This window comes from Oncorhynchus tshawytscha, linkage group LG14 (assembly GCF_018296145.1).
Source record: "Oncorhynchus tshawytscha isolate Ot180627B linkage group LG14, Otsh_v2.0, whole genome shotgun sequence".
Lineage (NCBI taxonomy): Eukaryota > Metazoa > Chordata > Actinopteri > Salmoniformes > Salmonidae > Oncorhynchus > Oncorhynchus tshawytscha.
This window is the reverse complement of record NC_056442.1, coordinates 5,471,169-5,485,921: the sequence shown is the minus strand read 5'-3', so window position 1 is coordinate 5,485,921 and position 14,753 is coordinate 5,471,169. Positions and strand designations below refer to the sequence as shown.

The following is a 14,753-nucleotide window of genomic DNA, read 5'->3' as shown; positions in this document are numbered from 1 at the left end:
TGACTTAACTAAATGCACCAAGTTTACTACTGATTATTAACGTAGCTAGCATTTGGCAAATTGTTGTAGAAACGGGATCTTATTCAGTTTGCTACCCAGCCCAAATCTATACCCCTTCTGTTTACTAATTAGTGTGGGCCACTTACTGGGAGAGTATCATCCCTGCTTGCCAAATCGATGCAGGTGGTGATGGCAGCCAGGATTGGGTTCGTCTGTGTATGTGGTTGCGTTTGAGATACACATCATATGCACAATTCTACGCAGGTGATCCGATAGTTGCAATGCATGGAGAGGTGTGAAACACTACCACTGAGGTTTAAAATCTCAAGACCAGGCAGGTCAATGTAAAATAACGACCCTATAATCTGCGCAGACTTTAGAGAAAAGGTCTTGACCTGTCACCTGAGCATCAACCCTGCCATTCCCCACCACGGTGTCTATATCTCTTCGGGTATGACCTTTGCTTGGGGTGGCTTTCTCCCAACAGTTGTTGTTAATTTAGTTTTGCATGTGTTATAGAATATGAGATATCTGACAGGCTCACCCGAGTCTTGAAAGGATGTGTGATCTACCTATTTTTGGCACACCTCAAACCTGGGTGATGCTCAGGCAGCAGGTGTATGATGACTTTGTTCACAGTACCTTAATTGATAAACCATTGTTATTATGACAGAAATCCACCAACATGCAGCACAGTCAGTTGGTAAGTGAATTGAAGTGAGGGGTGGCATGGCTCTTCGGTTGTGGTGATTCTGTCTATTGATCTAGAACAGGGGTGGCCAACCTTCCTCCAGGAGAGATACAGAGTATTATTCAGGCATTTTGCACCAGCCGTGCTCCAACACACCTGATTCATCTTATCAAGGTCCTGGTGAGCAGCTGATTAGCAGCACAAAGTCTGTGGTAGCTCCAGCTCTGCATGTGGGGGTTTGACTACCCCCTGGTCTATCTATGGGATCTATTGATCTGTTTTGGGATGTTAACTCATCACTGTCTTGCCTCTGTCTGTTTTTGGGGTTCTGTTTTTGTGGATGGGACTGATAGAAATGCACCACACAGAGACTTCTGTTCATTTATTTCCACATGATTGAAGTTGTCCCCCTAGACACTAATCCACAATCAGTCTTCAGTTGTTGTTGTGTCCCCCCCCTAATGGTTGAGTTAGTGGAGGGCTCTCTGATATCATAGCAGGTGTGTCAATGTGAACACACACCATCAGATGGCGCCATGACACTAAACCTGGCCTCTGGTCCTCCAGTACCCCCAACAGTACACATTTTTATTGTAACCCTGGACAAGCATGCCTGGTTTAGCTTGACATGAATGAGGTGCGTTTGTCCAGGGCTACAATGAAACTGTGTACTGTTAGGGGCACTCAAGGACCACGGTTGGGAAACACTGGTCTCAAATAGTATAGAAAAAAGGGTGCCGTTTCAGATGACAGAACACATTGGATCCCAGTAGGCCTTCTCTTGCAGTTAGCGTCCCAACCCTCACGTGACACTTCTGAGGGAGCTAGTATGCCCTCAAATATAGCAACAGTATTAGAAAAGTTGAAAACAAATGGGCATGACGTAGGCTACAGTAGGCTTTTTCATGCTGTACTTAATTGTGAAATCGTCATTGAGCCACTTGTGGCACGTCACCATAGCAACAGCTGCCATGTCTGCATCAGTTGTCTTGATTTGAGGCATACCAAGCTCCAGTTTTCAGTTTGAACACACAGCCTACATGCGTACACACACACAGCTGCCTGTCTGATAGTGTTAGTGTGTAGAGCAGTGTCTTTGACTACAGCTAAGTCTCACTTTATCACAGAGTCAGACACATGAGGCTGAGGATGGTGAGTGGGTGTAGAGTGGGTGTGTACAGTATCTGCTGAAAGCTGGATAGACTTCAATCGTGTAGAACAGCCCACATGTAGAGATCAGGCATTGAAACACACACTCTTATGGGTCAGTAGCACTGCTCAATGCAACATGAGTCCTGGGGCTGGACATGGCATGGGTCGGCTTGTTACGGGTTTGCTTGGGTTAGAACAAAGCACGTGCTACCACCTTGACACACACTTTGGGCTCGAGACAAAGCTCCTCCTGCGTTCTCTGCATTACACTGCCATCCCAACCCTTGGCGGGAGGTTGACGTGTCATATTGAGACTAGTGTGCTTGTCTGCCGTGTGTGTTGTCTTATCTGTGTGGGATTGATAGATTGGTTTGACGGTTTGAAAGGGAGAGAACGGCTGCGTGGGGGAGAGATCGTCAGAGGTGGAGCGTTATACGAGGGTCTCTGAACCACTGTAATCTGATTTTAAGCTGCTTATAGGAGAGAGAGGGAGTGAGAGAGACAGGGATGTTGAAAGATGCACAATTACACGGACTGAATCAGTGCACTTGGCCTTCAAAATGTCATGAGGTTTTTCCGATCGCTTTGTTGGGAACCCGTGATAGTGGTTTTGGGAGATCTACGGAGAGATGCTGAGAGGACGACTGTTAGGACTAAGTGGAGACTGTGGCTGGTTGACTGCTTTGGACTGGCAATGTGCTGGGGCTTTCATTCTCTGCTGGTTCAATCAGGGATGTTACCTGAGTGCTGGGAAGATGATCTGAATCAAACTCTTGTTCTTGCTCATTGGGCAGATGAAAACCTTCACCCCTTAAACCTCTAGCCTTTTCTGACTTCTTTAATCACTGGGATGATTGATTGGAACTTTGGCCTTTTATTCCTTGATCGGAATGATGGATTTGAACTTTGATGGACTTTGGTGAACTCTGACTTCTTACCCCTAACATGCTGATAGTGTGGTGGTGTTCAGCCCTCCTGACCTACGTGTCCCTCTACCTCTCCCTGTCCTTCCTGCGTAGCTTGCTAGCTTCCGACAGAAAAGGGCGAAAGGCGACGGTCAAGTCGCGCAGAAAAAGACGCAGAAGAGGAAGGGCCCGTCTCCAACGCAGAATGACGGCCCAGCGCAAGGTCGCCCCCTAGGGATGGACCTCCAGACAGACGCCAACGCCACACAGCAGGACTGCATGTGTAACAATGAGGTGAGTCTCTGGCTGAATGAATGAAAGGAATGTAAATATCCACACTGTTGCATAGGCTGACTCTATAGTTTAATGCAGCATTTCGATCATCAGGTCTTTGTCAGATTTGAATGTATGCCAATCCAATCCCAACTCTGAGCATGTATCTCTCCATGGGTCAGAACATGTCATTAGTGTCTCTGTGGAAAGAAATGGGTTACGAAACACAGATGCTTGTGGTGGCTGGTTGTCATAGCAACATGAATGGGATTACTGTGAACGCTATGTTCAGGCTTTATAGGGGAAGTCCACCTAATTTCATGGAAGTAATAAAGCAAGTGTGTTCAATGAGTTGTGTTTGTGCAATGCTAGAACAAAAGCCTGCACCATCTGCGTCACCCTATAGCTCTCAATGGCTAAGATGGTCACGCTGCTTTAAAGGTATAGTTCACCCAAATGATCAAGCTTGTCTGGTTTTATAGATAACCAAGCAATTAGTCTATGAATATGTGTAATATGACTAGGTTTACTTACCCAAAACTTTTTTTGAACCCTTAAAGGAACCACAATGTTTTGGGGAGACAGATCAGAGCCATCTTCCAGAGGTCCAGTGGAGCCAGGGGCACTTGGAGCAACACCATCCCCAGGAGGGAAGCAGTGTCCTGGGGAGGCAGGCAGTCAGTGGGCATCCTGAGGAGATGGCGGTTGTGGGAGAGGAGGTCCTAGTGGTTCGTACTGGAAAAGATCAGCTCAAGGTACTGAACTGTACCGACACACACGGTTTATTTAAGCGATAAGGCCCGAGGAGGTGTGTTATATGGCCAATATACCACGGCTAAGGATACAGTGCCTGGATACAGCCCTTAGCCGTGGTATATTGGCCATATACCATAAACCCCCAAGGTGCCTTATTGCAATTATAAACTGGTTACCAACGTAATTAGACTAATAAAAAGTTTTTAAAATGTTGTACACATGGTATACGGTCTGATATACCACGTCTTTCAAACAATCAACATTCAGTCTTTGTATATGAATTAGGAAATATGTAAAGCTTTTCCTATTGTAGGGGATGGATGGGAGAGAAATAGCTTGAATTCTAATTTCATTATTGCTGGAGACATGACAAACGTTTTAAAATATGTACCAGGAGAAATGGGTTAGACGTGTGTTCGTATGTATGCCCTGCAACAAAAGTTATACACACGCACACTTCACTTGTGTGTTGTACCTCGTTTCCCTCCTTCAGGGAACAGTAGTTATATTCATAACTTTATGGTTAGATGCACTTGTTTGACACACACCACCCACAAACACACACATACACACCACACACCACTCCTAACTGGGTTGGGTATTTTCTCGTGTGGATTAATTTGTTCTCATGCTTTTTTACCCATAAGAACCCGGGGCTCCTTCTGAATAATTACAGAGAGAGTGCCTTCAGAAAGTATTCAAACCCCTTGAGTTATTCCACATTTTGTTACAGCCTGAATTCAAAATGGATTAAATAGATAATTTTTCTCACTATCTAAACACGATACCCCATAATGACTAAGTGAGAAAAAGAGATGAGGTAGTCATTCAAAAATCATGTTACACATTGCACACAGTGAGTCAATGCAACTTATTATGTGAGTTAAGTAAATCTTTACTCCTGAACTTGTTTAGGCTTGCCATAAGTGGTTGAATACTTATTGACTTAAGACATTTCAGCTTTTCATTTGTAAAAATGTAGATAAACATAATTCCACTTTGACATTTATGGGGAATTGTGTGTAGGCCAGTGATGACAAATCTCAATTTAATCCATTTTAAATTCAGGCTGTAAAGCAATAACAGTCTAGTGAATACTTTCTGAAGGTACATCTTTCTCATCCATGCTTCTCTCTGCTCCCTCCCTAACTTCCTCCCTCTCCATTTCTCTCTCTGCTCTCTCCGCTCGCTCGCTCTCTCTCCGCTCGCTCGCTCCCTCTCCATTTCTCTCTCTGCTCTCTCTGCTCTCTCTGCTCTCTCTCCTCTCGCTCTCTCTGCTCTCTCTGCTCTCTCTGCTCTCTCTCCGCTCTCTCTGCTCTCTCTCCGCTCTCTCTCCGCTCTCTCTCCGCTCGCTCGCTCTCTCTCCGCTCGCTCGCTCTCTCTCCGCTCGCTCGCTCTCTCTCCGCTCGCTCGCTCTCTCTCCGCTCGCTCGCTCTCTCTCCCGCTCGCTCGCTCTCTCTCCGCTCGCTCGCTCTCTCTCCGCTCGCTCGCTCTCTCTCCGCTCGCTCGCTCTCTCTCCGCTCGCTCGCTCTCTCTCCGCTCGCTCGCTCTCTCTCCGCTCGCTCGCTCTCTCTCCGCTCCGCTCTCTCTCCGCTCGCTCGCTCTCTCTCCGCTCGCTCGCTCTCTCTCCGCTCGCTCGCTCTCTCTCCGCTCGCTCGCTCTCTCTCCGCTCGCTCGCTCTCTCTCCGCTCGCTCGCTCTCTCTCCGCTCGCTCGCTCTCTCTCCGCTCGCTCGCTCTCTCTCCGCTCGCTCTCTCTCCGCTCGCTCTCTCTCCGCTCGCTCGCTCTCTCTCCGCTCGCTCGCTCTCTCTCCGCTCTCTCTCTCTCCGCTCGCTCGCTCTCTCTCCGCTCTCTCTCTCTCCGCTCGCTCGCTCTCTCTCCGCTCGCTCTCTCTCCGCTCGCTCGCTCCCTCTCCATTTCTCTCTCTGCTCTCTCCGCTCGCTCGCTCTCTCTCCGCTCGCTCGCTCTCTCTCCGCTCGCTCGCTCGCTCTCTCTCCGCTCGCTCGCTCGCTCTCTCTCCGCTCGCTCGCTCGCTCTCTCCCGCTCGCTCGCTCTCTCTCCGCTCTCGCTCGCTCGCTCTCTCTCCGCTCGCTCGCTCTCTCTCCGCTCGCTCGCTCTCTCTCCGCTCGCTCGCTCTCTCTCCGCTCGCTCTCTCTCCGCTCGCTCTCTCTCCGCTCGCTCTCTCTCCGCTCGCTCGCTCTCTCTCTCCGCTCGCTCTCTCTCCGCTCGCTCGCTCTCTCTCCGCTCGCTCTCTCTCCGCTCGCTCGCTCTCTCTCTCTCCGCTCGCTCGCTCGCTCTCTCTCCGCTCGCTCGCTCTCTCTCCGCTCGCTCTCTCTCCGCTCGCTCTCTCTCCGCTCGCTCTCTCTCCGCTCGCTCGCTCGCTCGCTCTCTCTCCGCTCGCTCGCTCTCCGCTCGCTCGCTCTCTCTCCGCTCGCTCTCTCGCTCGCTCGCTCGCTCTCTCTCCGCTCGCTCTCTCTCCGCTCGCTCGCTCTCTCTCCGCTCGCTCGCTCTCTCTCCGCTCGCTCTCTCTCCGCTCGCTCTCTCTCCGCTCGCTCTCTCTCCGCTCGCTCTCTCTCTCTCCGCTCGCTCTCTCTCTCTCCGCTCGCTCTCTCTCTCTCCGCTCGCTCTCTCTCTCCGCTCTCTCTCCGCTCGCTCGCTCTCCGCTCGCTCTCTCTCCGCTCGCTCTCTCTCCGCTCGCTCTCTCTCCGCTCGCTCTCTCTCTCTCCGCTCGCTCTCTCTCTCTCCGCTCGCTCTCTCTCTCTCCGCTCGCTCGCTCTCTCTCCGCTCGCTCGCTCTCTCTCCGCTCGCTCGCTCTCTCTCCGCTCGCTCGCTCTCTCTCCGCTCGCTCGCTCTCTCTCCGCTCGCTCTCTCTCTCTCCGCTCGCTCTCTCTCTCTCCGCTCGCTCGCTCTCTCTCCCCCTCCCTCTCTCCATCTCTGCCTGTTCCTCTCACTCTGTTATATTTTGCATTCCCCTTGCAATCATATATGTGGCATTTAGCAGACACTTTTAATCCAAAGTGAACAGAATAAAATGTAATAAAGTAAGGTGTTTTACGTCTGTGTGCGCGTCCGTGTCTGACTCTATAGTCTCTTTCTCTGCAGCAGTTACAGGCCGCAGTAGAGAAGCGTAATGAGATCATCAGCAGACTGAGCTGTAACCTGCAGGAGGCGCTGGAGAGCAGAGACAAGGAACAGCAGGAGGCCTTCTCCCTCACTGGACAGATACAGGCCCTGAAGATGCAGCTACAGCAGGTTCACACACACACACACTTCAAAAATTTTTAAACATGTACAGTACACATGATTGTGATTGACAAAATTAAAATGTTTTATTTTATTTTACTGCTATTAATGAAATAGTGAATGTAAGCTCTTCGATATCCCTGTTGTCTTTTCCAGACCTCTCAGTTCTTTCCCTCCAGGACCCAGTGGGGCTCAGAGCTCTCCCTAGCCCAGCGGCAGGCCTCCCGGCCTGGCCACAGCTCCCACGACCTTCCCTCACTCCCCAACCACCTGGAGTTCTCAGTAACAGAACCAGGGAACCAAATACGCACACTCCCAATGGAACATGAACAGACTGGAGCTGGGTGTGAGAGCCCAGAACAATATATTGATCCTGAGATGGATGTACTGATACACACATTGAGGAGAGAGCTGCTAGAGGAGAAGGAGAAAAACCAGCTCATGCTTTCCCAACTAGAAGAGGAGAGGACAGGGAGGGAGGAGGAGAGGAGAGAGATCCACCAGTACAAGGAGGAGAAGGAGGTGTTGAATAGGGAATTGCAGGAGCTAAGGAGGAGACTGGAGGAGAAGAGGGAGAGAAGGAACGAGAGGGAGGATGAGCGAGAGATCAGGGAAAGACAGGAAGCGGAGAAGAGGAGACTTGGAGAGGAGGTGCAGAGAGTCCGACAGGTGTTGGGGGAGAGGGGGAGAACGAGAGAGGAGTTGGTGTTCAAGGCTTCTAAAGACAAACTGAACCAGGCAAAGGCCAGTGTGGAGGATGGGGAGGGGGAGAGAGAGGAGTGCCTTCTAGACCTGTCCCTCTCCACTGATGGCACCCCGCTGTTGGAGCGCTACCTCCCCTCGGCCCTCCCCTCACACACACACTTGTCCTGGGCCAATGAAACTCTGGAGGAGTGCAGCTTTCTGGAAGGGCACAGCCTGCTGGACAACTCTGGCAACTACAGGTCAGAGGGAAATTACTGTATGTGTGATTTTGCCCTTATGGTGGATTTTTTTCCCCCCATACGAATCACCTCTCCTAATCTCTCTCCTTTCAGTCCTCTCATCCCTCTCTCCCTCCATCCCACCACAGGTTTGAGCTGGACAGAGACATCATCAGCGGTGGTGACCAATCCCAGCTGTCCTTTTCGCAGGAAGAACAGATTCACTTTTCTGTCCCACAATCCACTGCACAGTCCCACCACCCTGACCCTGAGAACGAAACCTTGCCCTCTTTCGCATCCCAGTGGCAGAACGACCCCCTCTCTGTCTCACGAGATGCCAGCGAGACCTCTGAGAGGCTCAGTGAGACGTCAGAGAGTCAGGAGGTCTCAGACCTGGGCAAGGAGCTGCTCATCCAGCAGTGTGGAGACCTCAGGGAGGAGGTGGCTCTGAGGGAGAGGGAGAAGGAGGTGGTGATGGAGGAGTTGAGGAGGAGCGCTGAGGAGCTGGAGGAGTCCAGGGCCAGGTGAGTGTGTTATAGTGTGTACTTGTCTACCATACCTTTGTGTTGGAGAACTTGTTCATGGTATGTGTGTGTGTAGGTGGGCCCAGGTCTCTGAGGAGCTGCAGGAGGCGCACTGGGAGCTTGAGGAGGAGCGAGAGAGGAGGAGGAGAGCTGAGGAGGAGGTCAGCCTGAAAACACACGAGGAGGACAATCTGAAGAACAGACTCTGCACCTTAATGGAGGAGAGAGAGAAAGAGATGGAGAGACTCAACTCCTCTCCTCTCCTAGAGAAGGAGGGAGGTACCCTCCTCCACAGCCAGGAACGAGTGATGGAACAGCTAAAAGCGGAGAAATCTCTCCTCCTCGCTCGTCTAAAACAGCAGGAGGAGCTGCTCTCCTCTGTCCGGTTGGAGAAAGGAAGCAACAAGGAGAAAGATGAGGTGGAGGAGAAGAGTGTCCTCTCCAGGTTGAAGCAGCAGGAGCAGCTGGTCTCCTCTCTGCAGGAGGTGAAACAGGCGGGAGACTCTGTCTCCTCTGAAGTTCATGCTTTGTTTGGAATACGGCTACAGTCACTACAGGTAGCTAGGAGCTTTCTTCCTACTCCCTCACTACTTCTCCCCCTTTTCACTTTTTCCTCTCTTCCTCCCTCTCACTCTTGTTTCTCCTCATCTTCCACTAGCTAATCCTGGTGTTCTTCTCTCTCTCTCTAATGGATTTGTTTGGTTCTAATTGGGTGCAGGCTAATAACCCCGCCTCTCCTCTCCAGACCCATCGTGACCAGCTTCTAGCCCTGCTGGAAGAAACTAAAACCAGGCACAAAACCACCACCGCTCTCCTCAGTCAGAAAACCCTGGAGCTCGACACCGCTCAGAAAGAGATGGACAGAGCCCAGAAGGAGGCGGAGACAGCGAGTCAGGAGGCGGAGAGGAGGACAGAGCAGACGGAGAGGGAGAAAACAGAGGTAGAGTCTGAGTTGCTGTGTCTGAGACAGAATCTGTGGAACCTGGAGGAGCTGCAGGCCCAGGGAGTGAGGGAGAGGGAGGAGGGCAGAAGGAGAGAGGAGGAGATGGACAGAACCACACAGAGGCTGGAGAAGGTGATGGAGGAGTTCCAGAGACAGCTCCGAGACAAGGAGGAAGAGGTGTGGAGGAGGGTGGTTGTGGTGATGAGGAGGAGGATGATGATTAGACTATGTATTTGGACCTGTTCAGGAAGTACTGAACAGACATATGAATTCTCTTTTTCAGGTGGCGGAGGAGAGGGAGAAGTGGGAGGTGGAGAGGCAGGAGAAGGACGGGGAGGTGCAGGGGGTGAGACGCCTGCTGGAGGAGCAGCGGAGGGAGAGGGAGCAGGAGGTGAAAGCGCTCCTGGAGCAGCAGATGCGGTCTGTGGAGGAGGCCACAGAGAGACTGAGAAGATCTCACAGTGAGGACGTGCAGGAGCTGCAGGAGAAACACCAGGAGGAGGTGTCTGAGCTGAGTGGCCATCTGGAGAGAGAGCTGTGTGAGCAGAGACACAGTCTGGAGGAAGAGCAGAAGAGACAGATCAGCCTTATCAAACAGGTACACACACACACACTACAACAACAACAACAACAACCTATTCACATACCTGTGTTCTGCTAGTCATCCACCCTCTATCTCTTGTTTTCTGTCTCCAGGTGAACGAGAGAGAACACCAGAGGATGCTGTTGGAGATGATGTCACAGCAGAGGGAGGAGCTTAGCCGTTTGAAGGCAGAGCTATCAGGGGACCAGAGGGAGAGCATGGAGACAGCCCACCAAGCAGAACTACTGCAGATACAGGTACATGCACAACTAGACACAGGCACACACACACACACACACAACCACCCCTACCAGGTTTTCCGTTAGCCGATAATAGCCGGCCAGTTGTCCCAAAAAATATGAAATAATTAATTGATGGAAATACCAGACTATTTAGTGAAATTCAATTAGCGCGTGTATATTCGTTGGTCGTCATGTTTATTACACGCACAGCATACAGATACAGAACCTAATATGAGCGGAAAATCTGTCAGCGGCGAGAGCTGCTGCTACAGGTCCTCAAACAGCGCATTCCTTCCTGCTGGAGTGAAACATGCTTTTATAAGCCCAATCATCGCGTGTTAAATGTTTTGATTTCCACGATTTAAAGACTTCCTATTTTTATTTCTCAATTGGTCATTGTAGCTCGCTTCCCATTTGCCATTCAAGTACAATAGTAGGCAGGCTTCAATCCGTCACACTCCACTTTACAATGAGCTGGAGGCAGTTTGCATTTGGAGAAAATATTGTTAATAGTTTGAAACCTGAACATTTTACTTCCTATTATGAGGCATGTCTTACATTGCTTCAAAGTAGAATCCGACCATAGAAATGTGGAGGCCATTATTTTAGAAGACTTTTGAAACCAGAAGCCTTTTTCTTTTGACATATTCTATTGGTTCTCAAATCAACTTTATATCATTGTCCAGTAGCCAAAGGCACAATCCTAGTCATATTACCAACTCATGCTAGCTCCTGCATCTTTAGATCTCCCCTCTTTCTACATTTTGAACAGATTTTTTTTCACCTGTCACATGCAACTGTTTGCATTTGCGGTGTGCTTTTAACAACGGGGTTCTCCTGTTAATTGCATTATGGAACGAACATGCGTAGCCTACTGCTTTGGTGTGTTGCTGCACTAATCATCTGAATAAATAATAGTTTATTCAAATGTTACGCTAAATGTTCAGATCTGTTGCATTGGCCTCATTGCCTTTTTAACATTTTCATTTGTATGTCTCTTAGCCTACTGGTTGTATGAATTTAGGATCTATCATCCCACAACTGTCCCAGAGTCTGTTTGGAATAGTGTATCTCTTTCTCCCACAGAACGACTAGCTGACCAATAGATTATCTTAACTATTATGGTCAAGATTGACATACGCTAGTGATTTTGCCGTTCGTTACTCGTCTTGTTGGCTGAGGAAAAGTCATTGGGGCAGGTAATCTATCATCTCCAAAGTGCTCATCGGTTTTTGGTAAGGATGCGTGTCGTTGCATCCAAGTTGCATGTTCTGTTAAAGCTGCAATATGTCACTTTTTGGGAGACCTGACCAAATTCACATAGAAATATGTGTTAGAGATCTGTCATTGTCATTGAAAGCGAGTCTAAGAAGTGGTAGAGCTGTTTTATGTGTGGTATTTCTATCCTTCCCATTAAGATATTTCACCGCGGTTTAGATGGGGCGGCAGGGTAGCCTAGTGGTTAGAGCGTTGGACTAGTAACCGGAAGGTTGTGAGTTCAAACCCCTGAGCTGACAAGGTACAAATCTGTCAGTTAACCCACTGTTCCCAGGCCGTCATTGAAAATAAGAATGTGTTCTTAACTGACTTGCCTGGTTAAATAAAGGTAAAATTAAAAATAAAAATAAAATTAAAGATGGTACAATGATGCTGTACACTTTACTTGCTTTGTTACATAAACTGAAATTAAGCAAAATATTTGAATTTTAGCAACCAGGAAATGGCAGAGCGATCTTTAAAATTAATAACCATAATCTAAATGTGTTTTCTGTCATTCTGAGCACTGTGGGTGTATGCCTTAATTACGTTGCGCACCCAATACGTATGGGTCAAGTACATTTCTCATGTTTCCGTTAAATTAAAATGCTTCCTTCAAATTTCAAATGTCCGGCTTCACATTTTCCTAATGGAAACCCTATCCCCTACCTACCTCTCTCTCTTATCTATCACGCTATAGAGCCAACAGGCTCTGGAGCTGGAGGCGCTGCGTCTGAGCCTGACCAACCACCAAACGACCCAGCTAGAGCTCTCCCAGACCAACCTGCAGCGGGAGCGGGAGGCCTCTCTAAGCGAGCTCCAGGCTTCCCTCAGGGAGAAGTGGGCCCAGGAGAGGGCCGTGCTGCAGGCCAGACAGCAGTTAGAGGTGGAGAGGCTGAGAGCTGAGAGTGAGGAGAGGATCCAGCGAGAGCAGCAGGAGTATCACAGGAACATGGGTGAGGATGATGGTTGTAGAATAGGGCCTTCTCACTCAGATGCTCCAATGCATAGCTCTGTTTAACAAATGGACCTTCATCTGACCTGATCGAGTAAACTGTCATTGGTGACCATTTTTGTCGTTGTGTGTGTAGATGCTCTGAGGCAGGAGTGTGAGAGTCGTGTCTCCCAGGAGAGAGCGTCCATGGAGGAGCGGCAGGCTGCAGAAATAGTGGTCTTGAGGTCCCGATGGCAGCAGGAGTCAGAGAAGGCCCAGTCAGAGCTCCAGACACAGCTGTCAGAGGCTCGGCTATCACTCTCCTCTACCCAGGCAGCCTTCACCCAGACTGGGGCAGATCTGTCCGAGGCCCGGGCTAGCCTGGAGGAGCTCCAGAGGCTGGAGGGGGAGCTGAGCCAGGCCTGGACCGACAGGGACGCTGCTGCCCGTGAGTCGACTAATAAGTGTTATTGATTTTGTCCATATGTTGTAAGCATGTTGTAAACACGTGGTAAGGATGTTATGAATGTGTTACCGCTACTCTCCAGGTGCAGTAGAGGATCTGGTGTCCAGAAATCAAGTGGTGCTGCAGGAGAGAGAGGAACAAACACGGCAGCTACAGCAGGAGGTGAACACACACACTTCTGTTTCTGAGATTTGCTTTATGCTTTGGATGGTGCCTTTCCTAAACATCTGTCTCTCCCCCCTTTTAGGTGTGTCGTCTGCATGGGGAGCAAGTGACTCTGAGACAGACTTGTGACCAGGAGGTCGCTCAGCTAGACAGCATAAGCACCAACCGCCAGGAACTGGGAGGTGAGTATACACACACACACACACACACACACACACTCTGGACCTATGCTAGAACTTGATTGGTCAGCCATCAGAATTTCAGATACCTTCTCATTTTCCTTCGCCTCGCTCTCCAGAGTTGAAGGAGCAGCTACTAGCTCGTTCGTCGCGGGGGGATGGCATCGAGCGTCTGCAGGCGGGGTTTAACGAGCAGAGGCGGGAGATCAATGAGCAGAACGAGGTCGAGCTGGAGAACCTGAGGAGGTACACGCACAAACACACCTATGCAGCTGAATGTGATCTACACACACCTATACAGGTAGGTACATGCACAGGGTATACAAGTGAACACACACCAATGTAAACCCATGCAAGTGAACACACACTTACAGCCCATTATTGTATACCCGGTCAGGTACTTTGAGCAGCGTCTGCGAGTAGCAGAGGAGAGCTACCGGGAGGAGATAGCCCTGCTGCAGCTGAGACTGGTGGAGGGAGCCCTGGAGGACTCTGTACTCAAGACCCAGGATGCTAGGTATGCTAATGCTAGAGGCCTCGCTCGGCTAATCTGCCCACCAGCCGGCAATTGCACACAATCTATAAGCCTGGGCCAGTGGTGGGCCATCTTACTGACCGCTGTCGTGTGTGTAGTTTCCTGTCTGAAGGGAGAGGGGAGGAGGAGAGGAACGATGTTCTGGCTGAGATCACACTGAAACTGGAGAAACACCAGGAGGCGTTTGACCAGCTGCGTGTCCAGTTGGAGGAGAGACACACTAAGGAACTGTCTAACCTACGGTCCTCTCTGGCCCTGTCCTACAGAGAGGAGCTGCTACAGGTACACACACACACACACACACACACACCAGGGTTTTACCGTTAACCGGTAATAGCCAGCTTTTGTCCCCCCCCTTCCAAAAATAATGAAAAGCCAATATATAAAATTGGCCTTGCCAATTGTCCGGGAGAAATAAATAAATGCCAGTATTCAGTGATTGAAACGTCTGTCGCGCGAGAGCTGCTGCTACAGATCATCAAACAGCTCGTTTATTGCTGCTGGAGTGAAACGTGCTTTTATAAACACAATCATTGAGCTACAGTTCTTGATGCAGTTTTGATGGCCACAATTTAATAATAGCTTGTTATTTCTCATCTGGTAGTTGAAGCACGCTTCCCATTCACCATTTCAAGTGCCTAGGCAACTAGGCAGGCTTCAGTGTGTCACACACCACTTTTAGATGTGCTGGAGGCAGTATGCATTTTGAAAACATACTTAATTGTTTGAAACGACATATTATTAGGCATGTCTTACCTTGCTTCAAAGTAGCATAGCCAAAATCCAAGCAAATGTGCAGGCAATTATTTTATAAAGACTTCCATATGCCATTTAAACCAGTAGCCTATTTCTCTTATGTTGGTTTTCAAATCAACTTTCATTGTCCAGTAGCCAAAGGCACAATCCTAGTCATATTAGCAACTCATGCTAGTTGTTGCATCTTTAGATCTCCCCTTGTTCTACGTTTCTAACAGATATTTTCA

The 14,753-nt window shown here is 49.5% G+C and overlaps 1 protein-coding gene across 8 annotated transcripts in view; it reads left to right on the top strand.

Moving 5' to 3' along the window:
* LOC112266418 (pericentrin) overlaps positions 1–14,753 on the top strand; it is a 36,264-nt gene that overhangs the window by 573 nt on the left and 20,938 nt on the right. For all 8 annotated transcript variants that reach the window (XR_006078770.1, XR_006078769.1, XM_042296928.1 and 5 more), the window contains exons 2-17: positions 2,863–3,042; positions 3,582–3,776; positions 6,879–7,028; positions 7,176–7,963; positions 8,092–8,466; positions 8,543–9,023; positions 9,212–9,586; positions 9,693–10,007; positions 10,106–10,249; positions 12,192–12,447; positions 12,583–12,873; positions 12,974–13,053; positions 13,139–13,238; positions 13,355–13,481; positions 13,633–13,752; positions 13,869–14,052. Coding sequence is in view for 6 of the 8 variants with exons in the window: in XM_042296928.1 (XP_042152862.1) it covers positions 2,863–3,042; positions 3,582–3,776; positions 6,879–7,028; positions 7,176–7,963; positions 8,092–8,466; positions 8,543–9,023; positions 9,212–9,586; positions 9,693–10,007; positions 10,106–10,249; positions 12,192–12,447; positions 12,583–12,873; positions 12,974–13,053; positions 13,139–13,238; positions 13,355–13,481; positions 13,633–13,752; positions 13,869–14,052 (4,161 nt within the window). In the remaining 2 variants the exon portion in view is untranslated. The remainder of the gene's footprint in view (positions 1–2,862; positions 3,043–3,581; positions 3,777–6,878; positions 7,029–7,175; positions 7,964–8,091; positions 8,467–8,542; positions 9,024–9,211; positions 9,587–9,692; positions 10,008–10,105; positions 10,250–12,191; positions 12,448–12,582; positions 12,874–12,973; positions 13,054–13,138; positions 13,239–13,354; positions 13,482–13,632; positions 13,753–13,868; positions 14,053–14,753) is intronic.